The 23,411-nt window shown below is 39.0% G+C and overlaps 1 protein-coding gene across 1 annotated transcript in view; it reads right to left on the bottom strand.

Moving 5' to 3' along the window:
• Nucleotides 1-7,773: 7,773 nt before the first annotated feature.
• The window catches only part of PDCD6IP (programmed cell death 6 interacting protein), a 57,715-nt gene continuing 42,077 nt past the window's right edge, over nt 7,774-23,411 (bottom strand). Inside the window, exons 13-18 of the mRNA XM_006200630.4 lie at nt 16,822-17,070; nt 16,338-16,472; nt 15,076-15,170; nt 11,457-11,580; nt 10,124-10,338; nt 7,774-8,438 (exon numbers count right to left, since the gene is read on the bottom strand). Coding sequence (XP_006200692.1) covers nt 8,264-8,438; nt 10,124-10,338; nt 11,457-11,580; nt 15,076-15,170; nt 16,338-16,472; nt 16,822-17,070 — 993 coding nt within the window. The 3' untranslated portion in view covers nt 7,774-8,263. The remainder of the gene's footprint in view (nt 8,439-10,123; nt 10,339-11,456; nt 11,581-15,075; nt 15,171-16,337; nt 16,473-16,821; nt 17,071-23,411) is intronic.

Raw genomic sequence — 23,411 nt, 5'->3', positions numbered from 1 at the left:
TCTATGGCTGAAAACCCTGTGAAATGCCCCCAGGCCTCCCCCACAGGCACGCAGCAGCCTCCTCGGGACACCCTTTCTGAAACCGGGTGTTCGTGCCTCACCTGGCTGTCCCCTGTGGAGCAGATCTCTCCCCCGGGGTGCCCAGGCCTCCCCACTAAGGACGGACTGAGGTCGCCCTCCCACTTGGGCTCCAGGCTCCACAACCCATTTCCCCGGAGGTTGAGACACATCGCCATTTATTGGCCTGAGGGGCAGGGCCTGGGCTGGAGCCACCAGACTGGCCTTCACAGCGGCAGTCGGTGGAGAAGGTGGGAGGGTGAGGGTCAGTCAGGACTTGGGAGGGCACTCGCCTCTTAGGTGCCTGTTCTGAGTGCCCAGGCCTTGCCTGTGAGTCCAGAACTCTCTGGGGAAGCTGATGCTGTCCCCTTACCAGTGGATGCAGTCTCCTCCGAGCAGCCCCTGAAAGCTGGCTGGGGAGTCCGCCTCGGCCGCTGAGCCTCCTTTGTGCTGAGAGCCTCGCCCCTGGGGTTTCATTCACTTCTAAGACCTCTCAGCCACCAACAGCTGCGCCTCAGGAATGAACCCCAGGGAGACGCAAAGACTCTTCTCCTGGGACCAAGTCAGAACTTCAGCCCCTCAAACACCACAGCTTTCAGTGGGCTCCCTTCTTCCATAGCATGGCAGGCTTCCCAACAACTGGGGCAAGCCCTTGGCCTGGGCCTCACAGGGCATGGCCAGGCTGGGCCACCTGAGGACTCAGGCCGCTGCCTTTCAGGCACAGGGCTCTTTCCGCTGGGCATCAAGAACGTGGGCCTCCTCAGCACTGTCTAACGAGTGATTTCCCATCTCTCCACCCTGCCAAACCCTGTATCTGACCAGACGGTGAAAGCGTTCAGGTTACTCTTAAAACACCCAGCAGAGGCTTCCAGGAGCCCGGTCATCTGCTCGAGAATCCTCCAGTGGGGTCTCAGCCAATCCAACCAAGCAAATGCTGCACTGTCATCGACCGTGGGTGCAGGTGAGCACGGCACGAACATTCCCCGCCGTTCCAACGATGGCCTGAATGTGGTAGGCGGGTGTGAATGGACGCTGATCGGCCCAGGTACACAAGAAATAGCTATGCATTGACTGAAGTCATCCATTTGACTCTGAAGCCCATCCCACAGGGTGATGAGAAATTCACCCTCAGTCATTACTGGTTCCCCACACACATTACCCAGGGTGATACCAGGTCCTGGGTCACCACTCCATGCTGTCCAGCTTCATGGCCCCCTCAGATATGGAAGCTTCACTCATCTGGAGGGTGATGCTCTCTGGGCCTGCTGTGATCCCTCTGAAGAAGCTATCCAAAAAGTTATCCCCTCTGAGATTTTGCTGCTTCCTTCAACTCCTGGCCCCAGAGCTTCCAGCCCCTGCTCCCCACCCAGCAAACAACTCCTGGGGCAGGAACACGGAAAGGGTTTAGCTACATGGTTGGAGGTGAAAGGAAGAAAGAAATGGAGAACTCACAAAAATTCATACTCAATACACCATCTGCCTCCAAACTTACCATTGTATCCAGTTCAGTTTCACTCTTTCCTGGAATATAAATTCCTTGAGGGCCCAGTTGTAGCCCCAACACTCAGAATAGTAAATAGTTTCTCAACATACAATTTTGAATTGGTGAGAAAAAAACAAAAACAGGTGAATGGATAGATGGAGGTGAGGAATGAGAGCAGATGTCCTTTGATAGAACAAACACTCTGAGAGACAGGAGACGCTTTAGAAGGCCTTGAAATATTCACCCCAGTGAGATCCCAGCTCCATCCGAGCCAGCCCCAGGAACTCAACCATCTGTGCCACGTTTCCTCCTCTCCTGTAAAAAGGGATGCATTTTACACCAGTGACTGCTCAGCTAAAGTAAGTTAATGGGTTTTAAATGCTTAGAAGAGAACCTGCACCATGGCGGGCACTCGGTAAGCGTTAGCTATTTTCAGCAGTGGCGGCAGCACGGGAGGAAGCTACGTTTGCCATTACAGCCGTCCAGATCAGAGGCGGCAGGCAAGAGAGCCCCGGCTGCAGCTACTCGGCAGCCGTGTGACTGTGGACAAGTTACTCAGTTTCTCCATAAGTGGACTCTATCGTGTAGAAAGAGTATGAATAAAAACGCTATCAACTTCTGAGGGTTCTTATGCAACAAATGAATTATTATTTAAAGACAGTACAGTCCTTATGACCAGTGCGTGCACAGCTGATGTCTCAAGTGCAAGTCATTATATATAATAAGAGTAGGCAACCATGACATCAGTGAAACACAGCAGCCATGGAATACAGAGAGAAATGTGAAGGCAGTGAAGAGTGCATAAAAATGTAAATATGAGATTTGAAGTCACGGGGGAAAAGACACTCCTAAAACTGGAGAGACAGATGAAGACAGAGAATCACAGGTTACTGGGAGCAGAAGCCACTGGAGCCAGAATCTGGGAGGAAAACAAATGGACAAACTGCTGGAAAGTGAGAGTGGGCTGGCTTGAGAGATGAAAATTCCAGGGGGAGGTCGCCCCCAACTCTTTCATGAATTTTACCTCTGGGAGCCTCACCAGGTTTCTGTGGTGAAAATTTGAGAAGAATCCCCTGTTTTCAACAGGGAGAGGGAAAAGTAACTATTGGAGTGTTCTGCGTTCCATCTGCCCTCAAGGGAAACTACTTGATCAGAGTCTAACCAACTTGGAGAAGGGAAATATCCAACTACCCCAGCCACCTCTAGCCGCCTTCCCTCACGGAAGGGCGAGGCGGGAAGGGGTTGGGAAGCCCAGGTGAAAACCACAGCCCAGGGCAATATGCTCATTAAGACTAAGACCTCATCCGCATGATTATTGGACACACCTTTCCACCACATCCACAGGGCGCCTGTGTAATAAAATGATTACAGCTGAAGGAACTGGAAAAGTTCAAGAAGTTTCCAGGGAAAGCCAAAAACAGGAGAAAAAAAATAAGGATACTAGGAGAAATGGAAGCCTCAGACACCTACAAATAACCCAGCAACAAGTAGTAAAACCAGTCTGACTCCTAGCCAGATAAACATAAATCCTCATGCTAAAGACCTGTTCACCCCAGTTCCTTTTACCTAATGTATCAGGTCACCCTTTCAAAAAACAAAAATTAAAGGTGTGCTAAAAGGCAAGGAAGAAACACCTGAAGAGACAAAGCAAGTGACAAAATAAACTGAGTAATAATAAAACCGAATTTTAAAAAAAAGGAAAGCAATGGTCAACAACTGTAATCAAGAGGAAATGCATACTATAACAATAGGACACTAACATGTCTAAACCCTGTTTACAAAAATATATAAGAAAAAGACAAGAGCTGGCTGAGAATGGAGGGAAGAAAATAAGAGTATTAACGATCAGAACAATTAGAAAAAAGAAAACATAATTCAAGCAATGAAAGATAGGAAAGGAAACAAAATACCTATTCCATACAGATGAAATGTCAGAAGGTCATAGGATTATAATTTTAACAAAGTTGTAAATTAGTTCAACTTTCCTATTAGATTACACTCACACACACACACACACACACACACACACAAACTGAGTCATATAACTAAATCTTACCACCTAAAACCAAGGCAAGCACACGCAAGTCAGAAAATTCGCTAATGCATCCAGAAAGGAAAAAAACAGAGGCGAAAATTTATTTAACAAATTGAAAAGTGAAAAAGGAACAGAAAAGGGTCACCTCATGTTCACAACAGACATCACTGGCATGAATATGAATCACATGGCTTCAAAATGCGTAGACTTATACAGTTACAAATACAGGAAAACTTAAAAAGAAACACGAAGGTATAAGACTTGTACCTGTTTACCTGTATCACAGGTGTCATTGGCTGAAAAGGATGTAAGCAGCTTTTAAGCAAAAAGGAAGGGTATCAGGAGCCACAGAGCTGACAGAAGCCAGGGTCCCCCTGCGGGCAGAGTGCTAAGGCCGACAACTCGTATGTGCCCCAGATGAATTATGTACAAAGGCAAGACCGGCCAGTGCCCGGGGACCCTCGTTAGCAGTGGCCTGCCTGCGGCTCTCTGGGGCACAGGCAGTTCCTAGACCAATCCTGCCCTCCCAGTGGTCATAAACTGAAGCAGCCCCTCCTCCCTCCCACCCCCACCCACCACAGGCAGAGCCTCTCAAGTCACTTTCCTTTAGGCTGAATCTGAACCCAAGTTCTGGGGAGGGTCCTGTAGGTCCCCGGTGTCCCCTCACCCCACACACCAAGGTTCCCAGGCCCCTCAGTGAGAACTCTCTGTACCGCCCAACCCAGATGCCACGTAAGTAAAAACCAAGGAACAACAACAAAAGATTTAACTATGCCAATTGCTATAGATTTTCAACGCAAATAACAGGGGTTCAGAATACCGATTCATTCCTAGAGCTAGCATGTTCGACTTCAATATATTTGAAAGACATACAGAATCAATACATTTTCGGATAAATTGTGTATCCTGAGCTACATAGTAAAACTGCATCTGACCTTAAAACACGGGAGAAGTAGGAAGAAAATAAGAAGTTATGTTTTAAAAGATGAACGTATTTCACCGTCTCCCTTCCCCTGATCAACTGAATGTGGTAATCTTGCCAAACATTTCCAAAAATTAACCCCTAAAATGACCCCTGAAGAAGAGACTATTCATTCGAAAGAAATGGGCCAAATCATACATGATGAAAAATTGCTCCACCCTTGATCAATTATAGGGTTGACAGCTGTAAGAAAACACACAAAAAATTATTTTTTCAGTCTTATGCATTTAGTCAGTGGGTATTTTTTTTAATTTCCCAAACCACTATTTATCGAAGAAATTATAGAAATACAAAAGCTGAGGCATAAACACTTTAAATAAGAATTCATACTACAAGGAAGTAAGAATCTTTCAACTTTTATTTCTAGGATACATTTCATCTGGAACCTTTTGTTTTCTTTACAATTTTCTCCCTAAGAGAAATGAATACAATAAAAATATAATCCAACTACCAGCAATGTTTGTAACCAGAAAAGAATCTAAAATCTCTGGTGTGATAATATAGGATTTTTTAAAAAATATAAACTTCATACCAGAAATAAAGCCTGAATATTCTCTTTTTCTTTAAAAATATAATTTTTCCTTCTTTGCTCTTCAATGTAAATCTTATAATCAACCAATTTTAAAGCCTATTTTTAAACTAGTAATTATAATGCTATAGCACTGTTTTTTTCCTACTTTGTATCCTGTTCTGTACTGTGAATCAACTAATAATTGCAAGTGTCCAAAAAAAAAAAAAGCCACAAGGTTGTAGCAAGATCCTTCCAATATACTGTTTAAAAAAAAATTCATTAGCAAACTGAAACCTACTTAACAAATTGCACTTTGCCATGTTTATGAAACTAGAAGATGTGTACAAAGCACTTTTGCAAACTGTAATGCTCTCATGGAAAATACTTTTTTAATCTGTTTTGACTAGAAAGGCTGCTGACTGGGATAGAAAATCAGGGACAGAAGGCTCCGCGAAGCCTTGTTCTTCTTTTTTTGTTTTTGGGGAGGGGGAGTTCATAAATCGTTGGGTGCGGCACAAAGATTGCAGTGACATACGACTATTTTTCTTAAATGAGAATAAAGACCAAGGGGGGCACAGGAGTAGACCAGTACTTTACACCAGACTGAGAAGAGTGAAGCCGTCTGTCTCCCAACTAGGAACAAGGAATGAGAGAAGTTAGTTTTTCCCCCACTTCAGACCAGCTCTTCTGTGCAGAGCTTTATTAGTTGAAATATAGTCCATATTGAAAACAGTATTACAAATCCCAACATAAATGGTCCAGGAATGATGTCCTTTCTTTAGTTTAGAAAGATTGTCAAAAAGCCTAATTATAAACATAGGAACAACACACCTGAACCACAGTAACACTCTCCTGCCTCTAAATAAAAAGCATTATCCATAACAACTATTTGGGGTATTCTGGGGAATATGGGAAGTTAAGCAAAGGATTAAGAAGTATGGTAACAAAAATAATCCCAGTGAGGGCTTCCTTCTTGTCAGCTAGAATGCAAAATAGACACAAGAGCAACTTCCTTCCATGAGTCACCTTAATGGAACTAGACAGTCCCTTGCAGTCAGACCCAGCAATGAAGGGCTGCAGAAACCTGGTCATCTATCTGTACCAAGACTCAGGTGACCAAAAGAAAGCATCTTCCATCATCTAAATGATGAGCGGACTGACGAGAGCGGATGAGCCAGGGTTTGCTAACAGAATTGAGCGAGTCAGGCATGCTGGGGAGGCTGCAATGAGGGGCTGTGGAGCCTCCTTCCCTAAAGTTTCTGAGCAGACTCCCCGTGGCTCTCCGGGAGCAGGTCTTAGCACGGGAATGGGTTAAATGGCCTTGCAACTTCTCTTCTGGCCCTCGGATGCTCTTAACGCTTTTCTTTAGTGCCTTCTTTCCCCAAGAGAATATTCAGGCCAACTTTTTTTTTTCTTTTTTCTGCATCATTGGGCATCATAAACTAGCAATTTGGAATATTCCTAATCTCACTGAGTATCTCATGTTAGTAATGATACCTTGAAGAAGAATATAGAAATTAAGTGCCATTTACACGAGTCAAACAAGCCCATGTCATACTTTGAGGATTCCACATTAATAAAACTTAGCTATGATATGTAAAGAACTATTTTTGCCAAGGTTTAACTACTGAACTTTAAACCAATTTCAGTATTCCATGTAAAGTTCATTTATATTGAAGTAACATGCCTTCAAGTTTTCTACATACAACAATAAAGTAAGATTTTTTTTAATTTACATATATTTTAAACCAATTCACTCCTTTACAATCACACCCTCAGTCCAACATTTAAACTATAAACCCAAACTGTCAAATGAGAACAACAGTGGACCAACTGACAGTATCACTTAAGTGAAAAAATAATGCAAGAAAAGGTCAGCGTTAAAACTTAGAAAATAAACATAAACAGGTTCATTGGAAATCTGCTCATATGCCTGGTGTGTTCAGAAATGAACCTCACACAGAACAGATCCCACTGTGATATTAGACAACTCATTCCTTTCTCGTTCTCTCATTCCACGATGCATGTCTCACTGAGGTTTATATAGTGATTAGTTACCCTAACAGCAGACATGAATATTAAATACACAGCCTATTCCAGAAATGGCATATGCTCCCAACAATTGTTTTGCGCACTCCCTGAATTATAAAATAGTTCAATCTTTTAGGATCATAAAAATGAAAGGGCTTAGATCTATTCACATACATTGTGCATTAAATGTTAGTAGGTTAAGACAGTAAGGTGAAAGAAAGGAGTAGAAGGGTACAAGTAAATTTTCTTTAAACAATTCCAATACATTAGATAGTATTGTTAATGACATGTATTTATTTTAACTAGGTTATGAAAAAAAATTACTACAATTTGCATCGATTTCTTGGAGAAGCTAATAATAAAACATTAACTATACATATTTATTTGTATATTTATTTGAAGACTCTTTGGTAGCAATTGTGTTTCTTCCACATTATAGGATTTTTTCAAAGTAAATGGCAAAATTAACTTACTAATCAGCCTATGAAAGATAAATCATGGTATTATTCATTTGGTTTTCCTATAAAATGTACTTGAACCTGACTATTAACCTTGCACTAATCATGCACTTAACACAGTATCTGTTTAACTTACGTACATATAAAATGAGAGACTAATACCAGAAAGAAATTAGACAGTAATGAGAATCAATGACAAAACATAACAATGACAACTGTTCTTAAGTAATTTATTTTTAAATTATAAGATTTACAGTGTTTTGATTATGCAAAATAGCATAATGAAAATTAAACCAAATCAATAAACCAAAAGAGAAAGAAAACTTAGTTTTCTCAAATACGAGTACTTAAACCGTCATTGTAATAAGTATCTGATGTTCCAATCACGTCTTATGTAGACATAAGTACAATCATTTCAAACATTTCGCTTGTGGGTTTAACTTCTCATTTTCAACTTTCATGAACTGCAATGTCATTTATTTCAAATCCTATTGTACCTAGTGTTTGTACTGCAACAGCAGCAAATCTCAATGTGCAATCAAATGTGGAACTGGGCACAGCTTTTAGCCGCAGACAGAAATTACACACTGCATTCAGTACAGCAGAGTACGTTCTATTAACCAGAGCGTAGAGTTTAGTACACTTATTGCAGGGCTGGTATTTCTTTTCCTTTGACCAGAACCAGCTGAGCTTCTGAGCTGACATATTACTGCTGTGGATAGTAAGACTGCTGTGGGGGCTGAGGGAAGGGGTATGAAGGCTGCTGGGGTCCCGGGTACGGAGCCTGTCCGGGGGTCTGGTGATACACGGGTGGATATGGCATATTATACTGGCCGTATGCGTAAGGATTATAGCCCATGGGCATGGGCATTTGGCAATACCTGATAGGAAGAAGAACACAAAACACTGGATTGGTAAATCAAGTACTAGAAAATAAAACATAATTATTCTAAAATGAAGTTTTCCTCTAGAAAGCCATTTTTCTCTATTTCTCAGTCTACTGAAGAACAGTGGAGAGAAAAAGCAGCTGTATCAAGGTACTTGCTAGAGAAATGTGCTCTATCCTGTTATTAACTGAAATGGAAGAAAACCAAGTGTTTAATACTACCCCAAAAATAAGATTGTTGAAGGAAGTAAGACTAAATATTCAACTATAAACAAGGAATAAAAACAGAGACCCCTCATTTTAACGTGGCAACCTAAGAACATTTCTGTTTCACAAAATTCAATGTACACTGCAATGCTCATAAATTTACTGTTCACAAAATTTTAGTATTTGGAAGAGATAATATACTAAGTACAGTTTGGAAGACATCTCAAAAGGTAGTTAAATTCTGGATTTTTAAGATTAAAAAAATTATCCCAAAGAAAGATGATTTTTAAGAAAGTACATGCAGGGGGAGGATATAGCTCAGTGGTAGAGTGTGTGTTTAGCATGCATGAGGTCCTGGGTTCAATCCCTGGTACCTCCATAAAAAATTAATAATAATAAAATCAACAAGCAAACTTTTAATAAATAAACCTAATCCCTTCCGAAAAAAAAATAATTTTTAAAACTTAAAAAAAAAAAGCACATGCATAATTTGATAGATTTCTATTCAACAGTTGATCAGAATGCCAAGACTTCAAAGCATAGGTATATAAGTAAGACCTTATCAATCTTGCTATGCTAAGCTCAGAAAAAGCAGCCATCGGTTTATCACACCTAAGTAAAGAGAACCAGGGAAACATATTCTGAATTCCATACAGTAAAGATGGCATTTAATATAAACCCCATATGTAAGAACTAAAGACATATTAAGTAAGCCTGGGAAATGGCTATTCAACTACTCAAATAAAGTGACTATAACATTATTTAACGCATATTTCCTTGTGAGCTGACAATGAAGCTTATTCATTTATGATACCTCCATTCAGAGAAGGGATGACTTTGTTTTTAAAAGATTAACTAAGCAGCACTATTTACAATAGCCAAGGCATGGGAGCAAACTAAATGGCCATAGACAGATGAATGGATGAAGAAGTTGTGGTATATATACACAATGTGATACTACGCAGTCATTAAAAAAAGTGAAATAATGCCATTTGCAGCAACATGGATAGACCTGGAGATCATCATACTAAATGAAGTAAGCCAGAGAGAGAAAGAAAAATACCGTATGATATTACTTGTATGTGGAATCTTAAAAAAATGACACAAATGAACTTATTTAGAAAACAGAAACAGACTTACAAAGAAAACAAACTTACGGTTACCAAGGCGGGGCAGGGGTGGAGAGGGATAAATTCAGAGTTCAGGATTTGCAGATACTAACTACTATACATAAAACAGATAAACAACAAGGTCCTACTGTATAGCACAGGGAACTATATTTAATACCTTGTAATGGCCTATGATGAAAAGAATATGAAAAGGAATATATTTATATATATATGCATAAATGAATCACTATGCTGTATATCAGAAATTAAGACAACATTGTAAATTGACTACACTTTAAAAAAAATTTAACCAGAGCTAGAAATATTAGCTAATTCATTGGGATGTACAAAGTTTCAGCCTTACCCGGGATACCCTGGATAGGTGGGGTATGGGGGTCCCTGGGCCTGTGGAGGGGGAGCTGAACCAGGAGTCTGCGATGGAGCTGGTGCAGTGGTGCCGGTGCCCACTGGAGCTGGAGCTGCAGCTGGAGCTGGAGCTGCAGCTGGAGCAGTAGCAGGAGTTCGATTTGCTGGAAGCACAGGAGGTGGAGGCCGGGCTGGGGGCTGGGGCTTAGTAGGCTGTAAGAAAAAGTCAGCACTGACTACAAGACGTATCATGTTTCTGTCAATTATCAATTAAAATAAATGAGGGCATATGAGAAACTCTAGAATCCAACCAAATATATTTCTAATTCCCATTGTTAAGTGTGGGCTTATCACTCTACAAATGTAGCTGAAAAATAATTCTCCAATTTGTGGATACTCCACAGCCACTGTTCTCTTCCTCATGGCTAACAGTTAATCATTTACTGCTCATTCCTGCGCCCATCAATGGTCAGACATTTGAGGTGGGAGGAAGGAGTGGGCCAGGTACAGTTTATTACTGTAATCTCCCCTTGGCCCCGTGAGCTTTCACAGGAAAAATTTCAAACACCAGAAAACTTAAAAGAATACTACCATAAATAATCACCTATTTACCAATTCATTAATTACTAACATTTGGCCATATCTGATTTATCTTTAGCTATATCCATATATTTATCTATCTATATGTTTGCAGAACCATTTGAAAGTTAAATTGCAAACTTCAGAACACCAGCCCTAAAGATTTCAGCATACAATTCCTAATATTATCCTACATAATCACAATACCATTTCACCCTGAGAAAATGAGTAATTACTCCCTAATATTGAGTATTCACTCCGCATTCAAGTTTCTCTATTTATCAAAAAAAAAGCTCTTCTAGGTGTTTTTTATGAACCAAGATCCAATTGAGGTTCATGGGTTGCATCTGATTATTACGAATCTTTCCTCTTTTAATCTAGACAATGCCCCTGACTTTTTTTTTTTCCTATGACATTCACTTTTAGAAAAGACCAAGCTGGGTGTCTTACAGAATGTCCCAGTTATTGACTGTCCAAGCATTTTCTAATGGCAAGATTTAACTTCTTGTTTTATCAATGTATTTGCTACAAAGTGAAAGTCGGTTCTAAAGACTTGATTAGATTCAAGTGAAACATTTTGGGACTAGAATTCATGAGAGATGCTGTATTCTTCACACTGCAAAGCATCAGAAGGTTGGTCCTGATGAAAGTGGTGATCAGTATCTCTCTATAACATAAAGTCTGTTTTATCCTTTACAGCAAGCAAGCTGTAACATAAAACTTCCCTTTTAAAAATGTGGTTGCTTACTGACCGGCATGGTTCTTGGCGCTGGAGTTGGAGGAGTGGGAGCATGTCCCCCTGCTGGAGAGGACTGATATGCAGGTGTAGGAATTGAAGGAGCACTAGGTTCTCTGGCAATGCTTTGTTGCAAGTCCCTTATCAAAGACAGAAGTGTTAGAAATTAACACAATTTTGAAAACCAAGACATACAAAACACCAGATTGTTTTCTTTCTTTTCTTCATATATGAAACACAGAAAATTGACTCTAAACAGTGACGGTATTTTAAAATATAGTACATTTTTGTTCTTGACTAGAACTAACTGAAATCTTCTTTCCTCCTACTATTGAATAAAGTAAAGTTAGTTCTTATTCTATTTCTGAAGAATAGGTAAACTTTTTCAGACATCAGTCACAGCTAGAGTAAGTAGCATGTCAAACTAGGCAAGCCATCCTAAGAGACTGCCCTCTCTCTAACAAGAGGTCATCCCCTAGAGGAGAAACTCTTTTTTCTTTTAACGGAGCTACTAGGGATTGAACCCAGGACCTCGTGCATGCTAAGCATGTGCTCTACCACCGAGCTATTTCCCTCCTCCCTAGTTGAGAAACTCCTAAATGATCATCTAAAAATTATCAGAAAACTACAACTGTTCATAGTCACCTAGCTAATATTTTAATCACTGTATCATACCAGTGTTTACAGAAGACAAAACAACAGTGAGAAAGTGAACCCATTCAAACCATGGTGCAAATTTCTTGATGAAAACTTTCTGAATATATTCAAAATGTGACACTGAAATATTTTACGTTAAAAGATACCTGATAATCTATTAAAGTAAATTCATTAAAGATAGATTCTTAAAAGGACGATTAAATTATAGTATTAACATTTTTTAATACGTTAAAGTCTCCTCTAACAGTAAACCGGAATGCACCCCCAAATCTCACTAATCAAAGCTCTAAAGTCAAATGCACTCTGTGAAATACTTGGTATCAACCAGCTTCTTACTGTACCGATGCACACACAGTAAACATGACATGACCCACAGTGTCTGCAACAGCACCTGCTGTCCTGATATAACAATTAACAGCAATTTCCAGAGTCCCCCAGACCACACTTACACTCTCAAAAAGAATCTCAGTTGGAAGTTAAATTAGACATTGGACATACAAAGAAAACTAACACACATTCATCAAGAAATCAAAAGTACCAGTTAACGTTGGTAAATTTGTAATAAATCCTCACAATATAAACTGTAAGTTTTTAATCAATATAAAAATTTTAAATGGTTAGATTTTGAAACATCTAATATATGTATCATCTCATATATAGTAAAATACTTATATCTATTATTTAAAATATTTGTTTATAATTACTTATATATTTAAGTTATTTAATTAGATATTCAATATTTAATCACAAACATAATATCTAACATGTATAATTATATTATAAAGCATATAAAACGTAATACTTTGATAAACTCCAGAGATGGCTGGAGTAAATAACACACTTATAGGACAAATGAGAATTTCCTACCCACTTGCTAATTATATAAATCAAAGCTATTAAATTACAGATCCATTTTTATGTTTCACAAACTGGGGTTCTCTGCAAGATTGAGTTTGAACAAAGGGTTCCACAGCTCCCCTCCCCAAAAAGGAAAAATGCTGGGGTACACAATCTGAAAAATAAAATTACAGACTACTTGGTTGTGACTATAAAAGATAAAATCCCTTTAATTATTTAGATTAATGTAATTTTCTGAAAATATATTCACTTGATTCAAAAACTAAACAGTGACAGACCACTACCTACAGATTCTCACTCCACCATTCACTCCCACAGACAACTATTATTCTTTACTTCTTAAGAACCTGTTCAGAACTTCCTTATCAGAAATAAACCAACTCAAACGTGTATTTTTATCTTCTCCTTTTTCACAAACACATTAGAAGGATGCTATACCATGACAGGAAGAGACTGGAGAATATCAATGGCAAGAATTTTATTTAGGACTTTCACATCCACATTCATAAATGAAGCTGGTCTGAAGACTTTTGTTTTAATTAACTCTGTCAGACTTTCTTATCAGTAAGACTAATCTGGAGGGGTTTTTATTTAAATCTCTAGAACCATTTAAAAGGCATTCTTATGATTTGCCTTTTAAAGGTTTAGAAGGAAGACTGAAAACAACCCATCCTGCTCTTTACTGGGGGCGGGAGGAGGTAACTCGTAACTTCTGCTTCTATGGAAAACAGGTTCACTGCGGACAGAGAGAACAACAGTCAGGTCATCTGAAGGGCTCAAGAAAGGCCCATGAGCGTAACCGTCTCTGGGTTCTGCATGTTCACCAGAATGAACACGTGACTCTGTATGCACCTGAAGGGCAGTGTGCACATAAACCCTTTGGCTCACATCTTGGCGCACATTCCTTGAGTTCCAACAGCAATCACCCCACCCTCTGCTGGCATGCAGTGCTGCCTACCGACATTTTTTCACCTTTTTATAAACTGGCTTCATCTTTTTGCCTGACTGCCTAAAGGATTCTGCCTTATCTTTTAAGGCTAATACTTTACATGCCTTGGTGTTGACAGTTCTTGTTCATCTTTCCTGAACAAACGATATATACCCTTTCAACAAGCTTTCACTTATTTTATGGAAATGTTCTTGAATAATATCATTAAAAGTTTGTTCTGTCTGCTGTTTTGATTTTTCTTCGAAGGGAATTCAATTTTATATGTATTGGCTCTTCTTTGCCCACCTTCTCTAATCCTTTTTAGCTCTTTCTTTGCTTTGGTTTCCTTTTCTTTGATTACTTATTCTCCACTCTGAGCTCCTGTGTTCTCCTCACTGTCTGTTCTCCTCTTTGTTCCTTCCTGTTTCATCCTGTACCTGTGATGCCTTTGTTCTTCTCTTCTGCTTGTTTCCTGAATCCTGACACCTCATGTCTTATCCCCTCCTGTTTTCTTATCACTTTCCTTGAGTTCTGGCATTATTTTGTGTTGTTCCTTAAACTGCCTGCTTCATAAGCTTTTTCTTTAATTCATGGTAAAACTTTCATCTGTTCTGTGACACTATTATTTCAGTGAATGTTCTCCATCTATTAAGTTTTGTAAAACTGTGTTTTCTTTTTCCCTTAATGAACACTGTATCTTCATTCCGATATGCGTCAGCTTTCTGTTGACTGAGTACTCAGCACCATGCTGGTCCTATGTTACTTGTCAGCTTCCTCAGTAGGCTCCTCCAGAAAGTGATTTTGCTGACATTTCCTGAGCTGTCGCCCCGTCTCCCTCATGTTCTACAGCTCTAGTTTCCTATGAGGAACATATTTGCAACTTTGAGGTAAACTGCTTATGCTTATCTGCATTTCCTGAGCTCTGTTGCCCTGTTCTGCCATCATTTCCGTGACATTGCCATACTCCTACACCCAGAGTTTCTGCTCCTTCTCATCCTTCTGTTCTCAGACCACCCAGTTGTTTGCTTGCTGCTTTGTAAAACACCACGGAGGGAAGGAAGGAGATTGCTATCTCACTTTGCCAACTCACTGCAGAAGTCTCCACGTAGGATTTTTTAAAAAGAGGTAGCAGAAATGATTTCTTAAAAGAAGAATACTTCAAAATACAATCTGATACATAAAACAAACTTACTTTAAGAGTTCATCTCTTTCTGTCTTCCGTGCAAACACTATATCGCTGCATTTGTTTTGGAACCTGACGAGTATTTCAGTCAGCTCATTGTAAAACTATGAGCAAAGAACAAACACAAGTGGGAAACCTGAGCAACGTTTTAATCTAAAGAGGAACACAATCTAAAGCTCATTTGTCAGTGACGGTTAAAGCTAAAGAACTAAAATCCTCTACATGAGACACAGTCATGTGTCTTAGTCTAGTACCTTAACATTAAATATGACCGAAGACTACCTAAGAAAATAAAAATAAAATCATCTTTAGAAAGCACTGTCCTCCAAAATTAAATGGCAACAAGTTAAGACATTTCATGAACATGAACATGTTCCCAATTCCTAGAGAATAGTCAACTAACTTAATAAAGACACTAAACCTATTTAAATGGAAGTGTTAAATCTGCACATTCACTTCAGAAATGCAGGTGTCATTTCAGAAACCCTTAGAAGAATTTCCAAAGGCACTCTGGAGAGTTTTCTCAGCTTACCTATTTCAACAAAGCATTTTAAATCAAATTAAAATGTTATTTCACTATCCCCTCTCTGGAAGTATGTCTATGCTCTCTTCAGAGGGTTTTACATTGCATCTACCATATTTACATCAAGATACCTATATTCAGTGATCATTATGGAGTTAAATTACCAAAAGGAATTATATATCTAAAAAACTTAAAAATCACTTGTTCCCTCAAAAGCAAAGTAATTGGTAAAAACAAGTAAAAGCATTTCCCTAAACTATTTAAAGGAAAGGCAAGAAAATACTTAAAACATATTTAGTAAGCACTCTGAGACACAGGCAGATCACAAATCTATCATCATTCAAACCATCAGGACAGAATATAAAAGACCTGCCCAACCCCTTCCCCACCACAGATCAGCTCTGACTACTCCTGTTCCCTCACTGGTCACTCAAATTGGCCAACTTCCTATCCCCCAACAAAGTGTCCCTGACTTTTGACATCTCTGTGCTAACTCCTGGTACCTGGAATGCCTATACCCCCTCCGCCTGATGAGATATAAAATTCATTCTTCAAAGTTCCCATGAAATATTACCACCTTCATTAAGCTTTCTCCCACTTGTAACAAAGCTCTCGGGGCAAAAGGCAGTAAAGCTAAGAAATTCAAGACAAAGAATAATTTGGTCCAACCGCAAACACCTTAACTTCCCAAACTATATTTCCACATCTATACTGGTCAGTTAGCTGTCATTTCTTTTGTGCTTCATACCTTTGTGCCCTCCTTCAAATTAGCTACAAGTTCAACAAAGTTGTCATATGCAGTAGCTAAATTCTTCAAAACTTCTTCTCTTAAGTTAGCTTCATTATTAGATTGTTTCATTTTCGAAAATTCCTGGTGTGAGACCTTGTTAAAAGAAAGATTCATGCAGTTATATTTATTTAGCACATTAATAAAGCTCATAACATTTGCACTGATACTTTCCTAAATGAAAACATATATGACAACATGCAGGAATTACTGTATGTTTACCTAATAGATTATTTTTGGAGTAAAACAGTACTTCAAATCTTTCCTTAAGTAAAAACATCAAAAATTCAGTGGGTATCAAAATACAACCAATAATGTTTACCAATTTCTATTACTACGTAACACTCGGAATAAACACAACCCTACATGGACACAGACTTAGTCCAGGCTTATCCCTTCTGTGCTTCTTTAAATTACAAACCTTACTGAAGTACATAAACTTTACCTGAATATTTTTAAGGAGCCCTTCCTGTTTCTTTAGAGACTCTTGGACTTTAGTGGTAAGACCTCCATAGATTCGATCCAGTTCAGTTACAGAAATAGCTTCTTCATTTATCACACCATCTTGAGCCAGAGCAGTCAAAAATTTGCTTGTCATGTCAAAATTCACTGATTTCAGGTCATTCTCCAGCCCCTCTCTTTCCTTCTTTACTTCGTCAAGATTTGTCAATAAGGATTTTAAGACATTTACAACCTAAACAAAACAAAATTTTTTTTAGTTTAATTGCCTAAAAGCCCAGAAGCCAATTTCAAGAAGAGACGTATATACAAAGGTTCATCCAAGGTCAGGGAGAGATGACTTCTCCAAAAGCCAAGTATAAACCACACATCATGTTTATTTAGATACAGACATTGTACCTTTAGTGGATTCAGATCATAGCAGCAGGAGCAATAACTGTAACAGTAGCAAGGGCTATGATTTACTGAACATTTATTATGTGCCAGGCACTGTCCCAAACACTTAACAAATACAATTTAATGTATTCCTTACAATATCTCACAGGATATATGTATTTATTACCTCTCCACAGATGGAGAAACTGAGTGTCAGAAAAACTAAGTAACATGCCAGAGGTTACACAGCTACTAAAGGAGCAGAGATGAAATTTGAGACTTAAGTCCACCCAACTCCAAAACTGCTCTTACCACTCACTCGACACTATACTGCGTCTCTCGTGACTTTGAAGAGGGGAAGGTATGTTTCTGTCAAGTAAGTAGACACCCTATTTTGCCAACATAGCAAGACTGAGAGAGAGAGAAAGAGACAGGGGCAGGAGAGGGAGGAGAGGGAGGGAAGGAGAGGGAGAGATGAGAGAGAGATGAGAGAGAGAGAGAGAGAGACAGAGACAGAGACAGAGAGCGAGAGAGCACCCTAGACAAAGAAAGATAGACAGAGAGATACAAATAGCTATAAACTACGTGTTTATTTTATATACTGGGAGAGAAAGAGGGAGAGAGGATTCTGTATCTTTCCTGACATTATGAGTTTTGCCTCTTATTGAGTCCAGGCAGCCTCGGACTAACCCTCACATGATTCATAAACATCCCTTTCTGGTAACAGTGTTACAGTGTCCAAGTGCCCTTGAAGGCCACTTAGGAGCTGCCCCATTTCACTCACATCTCGTCACACTTTTGCTCAGATAGCCAGGGAGAACATCACCCCCTAACCCTCTATTCTGCTTGCCAGTGATGTTCACAGAAAGAAAGTGGGGAAAAACAAAGGGAAAAAGGGGTCAACCCTGAACCCCATCTACACCCATCTTTATTCTTACCAGTAGCACTTCCAACTCCAAAGGATCTCCTTACCTACTGCCTGTTTCTAAGGAGTTCTGTCTTGTCTTCAGCCCACAACCCTCCTTAGCTCCTAGACAAGAGCATCCAGAGTGACCTTCCTATGTGAAGACCAAAGACCTGAGGGAAAGTCTCAAGCTTCTTCTAAATTTTGGCCTCTGTTACCACCATATCTCCTAAGTGTCCTATCTTAAATTCAGAGTCTCTTATCACGCAGAGCAGTGAAAAGAAACGTGACTCCTAGAGGTCCAAGAAGCATCAAACCACAGACAATCTAAAAGGAATGAAGAGGAGAAAGAATCATACCTGGATGGACAAGGCAAAGTCTGTTAAAGTAAAATCTGATTTTAAGAAAGTGGATAAAGGTCCTGCTTCCAAATGACTTTCAGGCTATATTGTTAAATGAAAAAAAGGTGCAAAAGCATATACGTAGTATGTTGCATTTTGAGTAAGAGAGAAGGAAAATCAGAATATAAAGATACACACACACAATATATTATGTGCATCTATGTACATATGTATTTTTTGCAAAAAGAAAAGCACTAAGGACAAACCAGAAATTAATGAATATTGTTAGTTAAAGAGAACAGATGGGAATAAGGTAGGAAAAATAGGAATGAGATTTCTGCGCATGTACCTTTTGAATCATAAACTTTTTACATATCCAAAACACAAATTAAATCAAAACTTAAATATAGTTAACATATGAACCTAGTTGTCCAGCAAAGTGAAATACGAATACATGAAAAAAAAAAACGTGAACTGTGACAATATTCCCTTAGTGAATATAATGGGCTTAGTTATTGGGTAACCTGGGGCAGTTTACCTGGAAAGCTCTATTTTCTCATCTGAAAAACAATAATAATAATAGTACCTGTATCTCAGGACGGTTGTAAAGACTGAAATAATCCATAGAAGTGCTCTGTGTAATTTCTAACACAAGCTAAGTGTTCAGTCAACAGCACTCATTATCACTGACTGGTAGCTGGGTTTCACGATGTAACTCTATACTTTGTGTGCACTGTGGACTCATGAGACTTAGGCATCTAAGCATTCAGACAGGAACAGAGGAACAATGAGGAATAGATTAAGAACTAAAGTATCCTTTATTTAGCTGAATTGTAACTATTTCTGTAATTATGTGACACATTTTGTATTGGTGGGATGTAACAGCATATAAATTTGAAAAGGTGGTGACAGTTTTATCTGTTGGCATATTTAAAGTGATAATGGAACCTCAACCATGACTACAAACCTATGTGAAGGTTGCTTGGCTATTAAGAGTAAAAAATGTCATTTTCCCCTCTATGTAAGTTGTATCTAACAAAAGCTAGAAATTCTTTAAAAAAGGGGGGGGCGGTAAAATAAAGTGGGGGAGAAATAGGGATATGCAGAAGTGATTTTTAAAAATAGCCTAGTAAATAAAGCTGAAAGTCAGGAACACTGTTAACACTATTATCTTGAAATACACTGAATGTCTCTTACATAGCATAGGAACTAAGATCCTCTCATCAAATGGGCCAAAATTGTGTGATAATATCCCCAAGTTAGCCACTAAAGAATTTAAGACAAACACGATTCACATGGATACAGCATCCTCTTCAGTGAAAAAGTATCCATCCACAGGGCAGCACAGTAGTGTGGGAAGAGAATTTCCCCAGAATTTTAAGAACCACAAGCTCTAATATCAGCTCCATTATGAAGAAGAGCTAAACTTCCTAACTTTTATGGTGGTCAATTTTCTAATCAGAGGATAAAGAAGGACCTAACAGCTATTTAACAAATCCTAATCTATTCCAAAATGCTATAATTCTAGGTCTGTGGGAAAAATGCCATTTGAAACAACCAATTTACAAATGAACTTTCAGGCTACCACACAAAATTAGAAGAGATTTCTTGTATGAAAAACATCCTCTTTTTTTTTGTCATACACTAGTTTAACTATATTTTAAATTGTATGATACTGCCCTCATCTCAAAAAGGGTGAAATTAAACTGTTTCCACAAATGAACGACCAGGATACTAAGGAAAAAACCACTGCCTAAATATTCCTATAAACTCAAGTTTGAACCTTAACATGTTATCAAGTTTAAGTACATAAATAATTAGAATTCCTATGCACCCCCATGTTCACTGCAGCATTATTTACAATAGTCAAGATATGGAAACAACCTAAATGTCCATCAACAGATAAATGGAAAAGAAAATGTGGTATATATACATAATGGAATATTATTCAATCATGAGAAAGAAAGGAAACTTGCCATTTGTGAAAACATGGGTGGACCTTGATGGTACTATGCTAAGGGAAATAAGTCAGACAAAGAAAGACAAATACATATAATTTCATGTATACGTGGAATCTTAAAAAAAAAACCAAAAACAAGATGGTAGTTACAAAGAATAGACTGGTGGTTGCCAGAGGCAAGGGAGGGGAAGCCTATGAAATGGGTGAAGAAGTAAAAAAGTACAAACTTCCAGTTATAAAAGCAGTCAGTCATGGGGATGTACTGTACAGCACCACAATTGTAATTAGTAACACTGCATGGCATATTTGAAGGTTGCTAAGGGAGTAAATCTCAAAAGTTCTCATCACAAGGGAAAAAAAAATTCTGCACAATTTATGGTGACCCATGTTGACTAGACTTACTGTGGTGATCATTTTGCAATATATATACATATCAAATCATTTCATTATGATGTACACCTAAAACTATATAATCTTGTATGTCAATTATACCTTGATTAAAAAATAAGAAAATAATAAGAGTCTTGTAGTATTTACTTCTATGTTTTATAAACAGCTCCAATTAGCTTTCAACTGCAGTTAATGATATCCCTTTATTAAGTTAGGTTGCAAGTGGTTATTATTCTATGGACAAATATTTTTTGAATGTTGAGTATCGGGTGCTGTACTAGGTTCTACAATACAACTATTAACAAAAACAGAGTCCTTTCCTTTATTTGGGGAGCAGAGGAGAGGAGGGGAGGATTAAACAAATACAAGAAAATAGAGTAATATACAGTAATACTGAGACAATGACAGAGAGGGGGAAAGGGTGGCGTGGGAGGCTGTAGTGAAAAAGAGGTAGTAACGATGCAAAGGGAAGAAAGACCCCCAACAGAAAGAAAAGCAAAAGTCCTGGGGCAGAACAAGCTGAGTAAGTTCAATGGAAGAAACAAAGCCAGTCTAACTGAAGCATGGTAAACAAAAGATAGAACAGAGGGAGAAAAGGGCAAACAAGGCATGAGATCACCTAGGCTGCCTGTACTTCATCTTTCAGACCAGGGGCCTATATAGGACCAGACAGAAATCTGGCTTCGTGAGCCATAGTCTCTGTTGAAACTACTCCACTCTGCCTTTGTAGGATGAAAGCAGCCGCAGACAAAATGTACATGAATGAGTGCGGCTGGGTCCCAACAAAAACTCATTTATGAACACAGATCTGAACTTCATATGAAGTGCACATGTCACTTTAAACATTATTAAACATTATTCTTTTGACTTTTTAAAAAAGTTATTAAAAGCATCCTTGGCTCACAGGCCACACAAAACAGAAGGCAGGCTGGATCTGGATCACAGGCCATAGTTTGCCAACCTCCGTTTCAAATGATAAAACTCTGCAGCATCTGACAGCACCAAATACACAGTGGCATGTGAGAAATGCTTTCAGTGAAATTTTCAGCTTTATTTTTCAGACCTTATCGTTTCACGTTCAGAATAGGCAGACACGAGAGTATCTCCACAGCCAAGAGAACAGCGGGGATGTGACTGCGTACCCTACACTGAGGCTAACCTAGACAGGAGCTTTCCAGCTCTGCACGTTAGGGGCCAGGTGCCACAGCTCCTGGCACACAAGAGGACTTCCACAATTGTTTGCTGAACAAAGCAATGAACAGGTGCCAGCCAGCCTCAGCACTTGTCCAGAAACTTTCTGTTACAAAAGACTAAGGGTAAAAGCTGTGTTTACAAATCATCTACTAGTCTATAAGGTGCCGTTGTGTAAACAAAGCAGCCTTGGAGAGCACAAAGCTATGGACCGTGCCACTTCACGCACTACCTCGGAGGAGATGAAGGTTTTCTCAACTGTGCCCCTCCTCACCCCAGGCACATTCAACACTGAGTGCCAGTGGGTATTATCTCAGCTAGCTTGGCCGGACAAGTGTAGACTAGATTTTCCAAATCCCAGTGAATCACAGGAGCACAATCCCAAGCCAGGGTCCTACGTTCTTTAAGAAGAATCTTTAAATACCAATTACCAACAGCCTGCAAAATTTTTCAGAGTATCTCAGTATCTAAAACCAGATGCCCAAATAGAAGAAAGATAAATAACTAGATAGTTAGTCCCTTCATAATAAAAAACAGCCCTACCTACTATGCTTGGACCTCTTAATAAAACATGTACTTTGTACCATTTTAATAATTAGCAATTCAAATAACTGAGGTTTTCTCATTAAAAAGTCTGGCTAATGTGTCATCAACTACAATGACAACTACCTGAAACAGCTTTGATAAACACAAACAGCTTTTTCGATAAAGGCACATAATAAATGAACACATAGAATACTGAAAAAATTTTGGCTGCCTCTACGCAGAAAATTTAATTTCAGTAAAATAACTTCATATTGAAGTTTTCTTCCCTTCTGTAATACCACTATGGAGTAACAAAATAGCTATTACTATAGCTGAATAAAATAACAAATCAGCACATGCTAATTCTGATTTTGCTCAGCAAAAACAACTTTCTGCTTTTCTACAGGAAGCAGAAGAATCAAAGGACAAAAGCTGTATCAGCTCTGAGTCACATACATGACACTAAAAAGAAAGAGGATACTAAACATAGATTTTTTTTTTTCTAAAATAAAAACAGGCCAGAGTTTGTTGCTGTTCTGTGGATGTGCAGAATCTTTTCTTCACAAATTACTCCTCTAACCACACTCTTTTTCCCTCCTACTTCCTCAGAGCATCTGACTGGTATTCGCTGTTTCCTCAGGTCCCCCCCCCTTTAGATTCAGGTTCTGTGCACGTTCGATTAGCCCTCTTCTCTTCACTCTGGGGGCTGGTTCCCACTGAACCTGCAGCAGCCACTCTGGACACACCCACTCACTCAGGCTTCTCAGATCCTACACGTGTTTCTGCCTGTCTACTGTTCTCACAATGTGCCGATTTCTCAAAAAGCCTCCTAAGAGAGGAGCTTCAAATGCTGGAAAAGTACTTTGTCACCTAAATGCTCACAGTCAACG

Source organism: Vicugna pacos, chromosome 17 (genome assembly GCF_048564905.1).
Source record: "Vicugna pacos chromosome 17, VicPac4, whole genome shotgun sequence".
In the NCBI taxonomy this organism is placed as follows: Eukaryota; Metazoa; Chordata; class Mammalia; order Artiodactyla; family Camelidae; genus Vicugna; species Vicugna pacos.
This window is presented reverse-complemented; position numbering and strand designations above follow the sequence as displayed.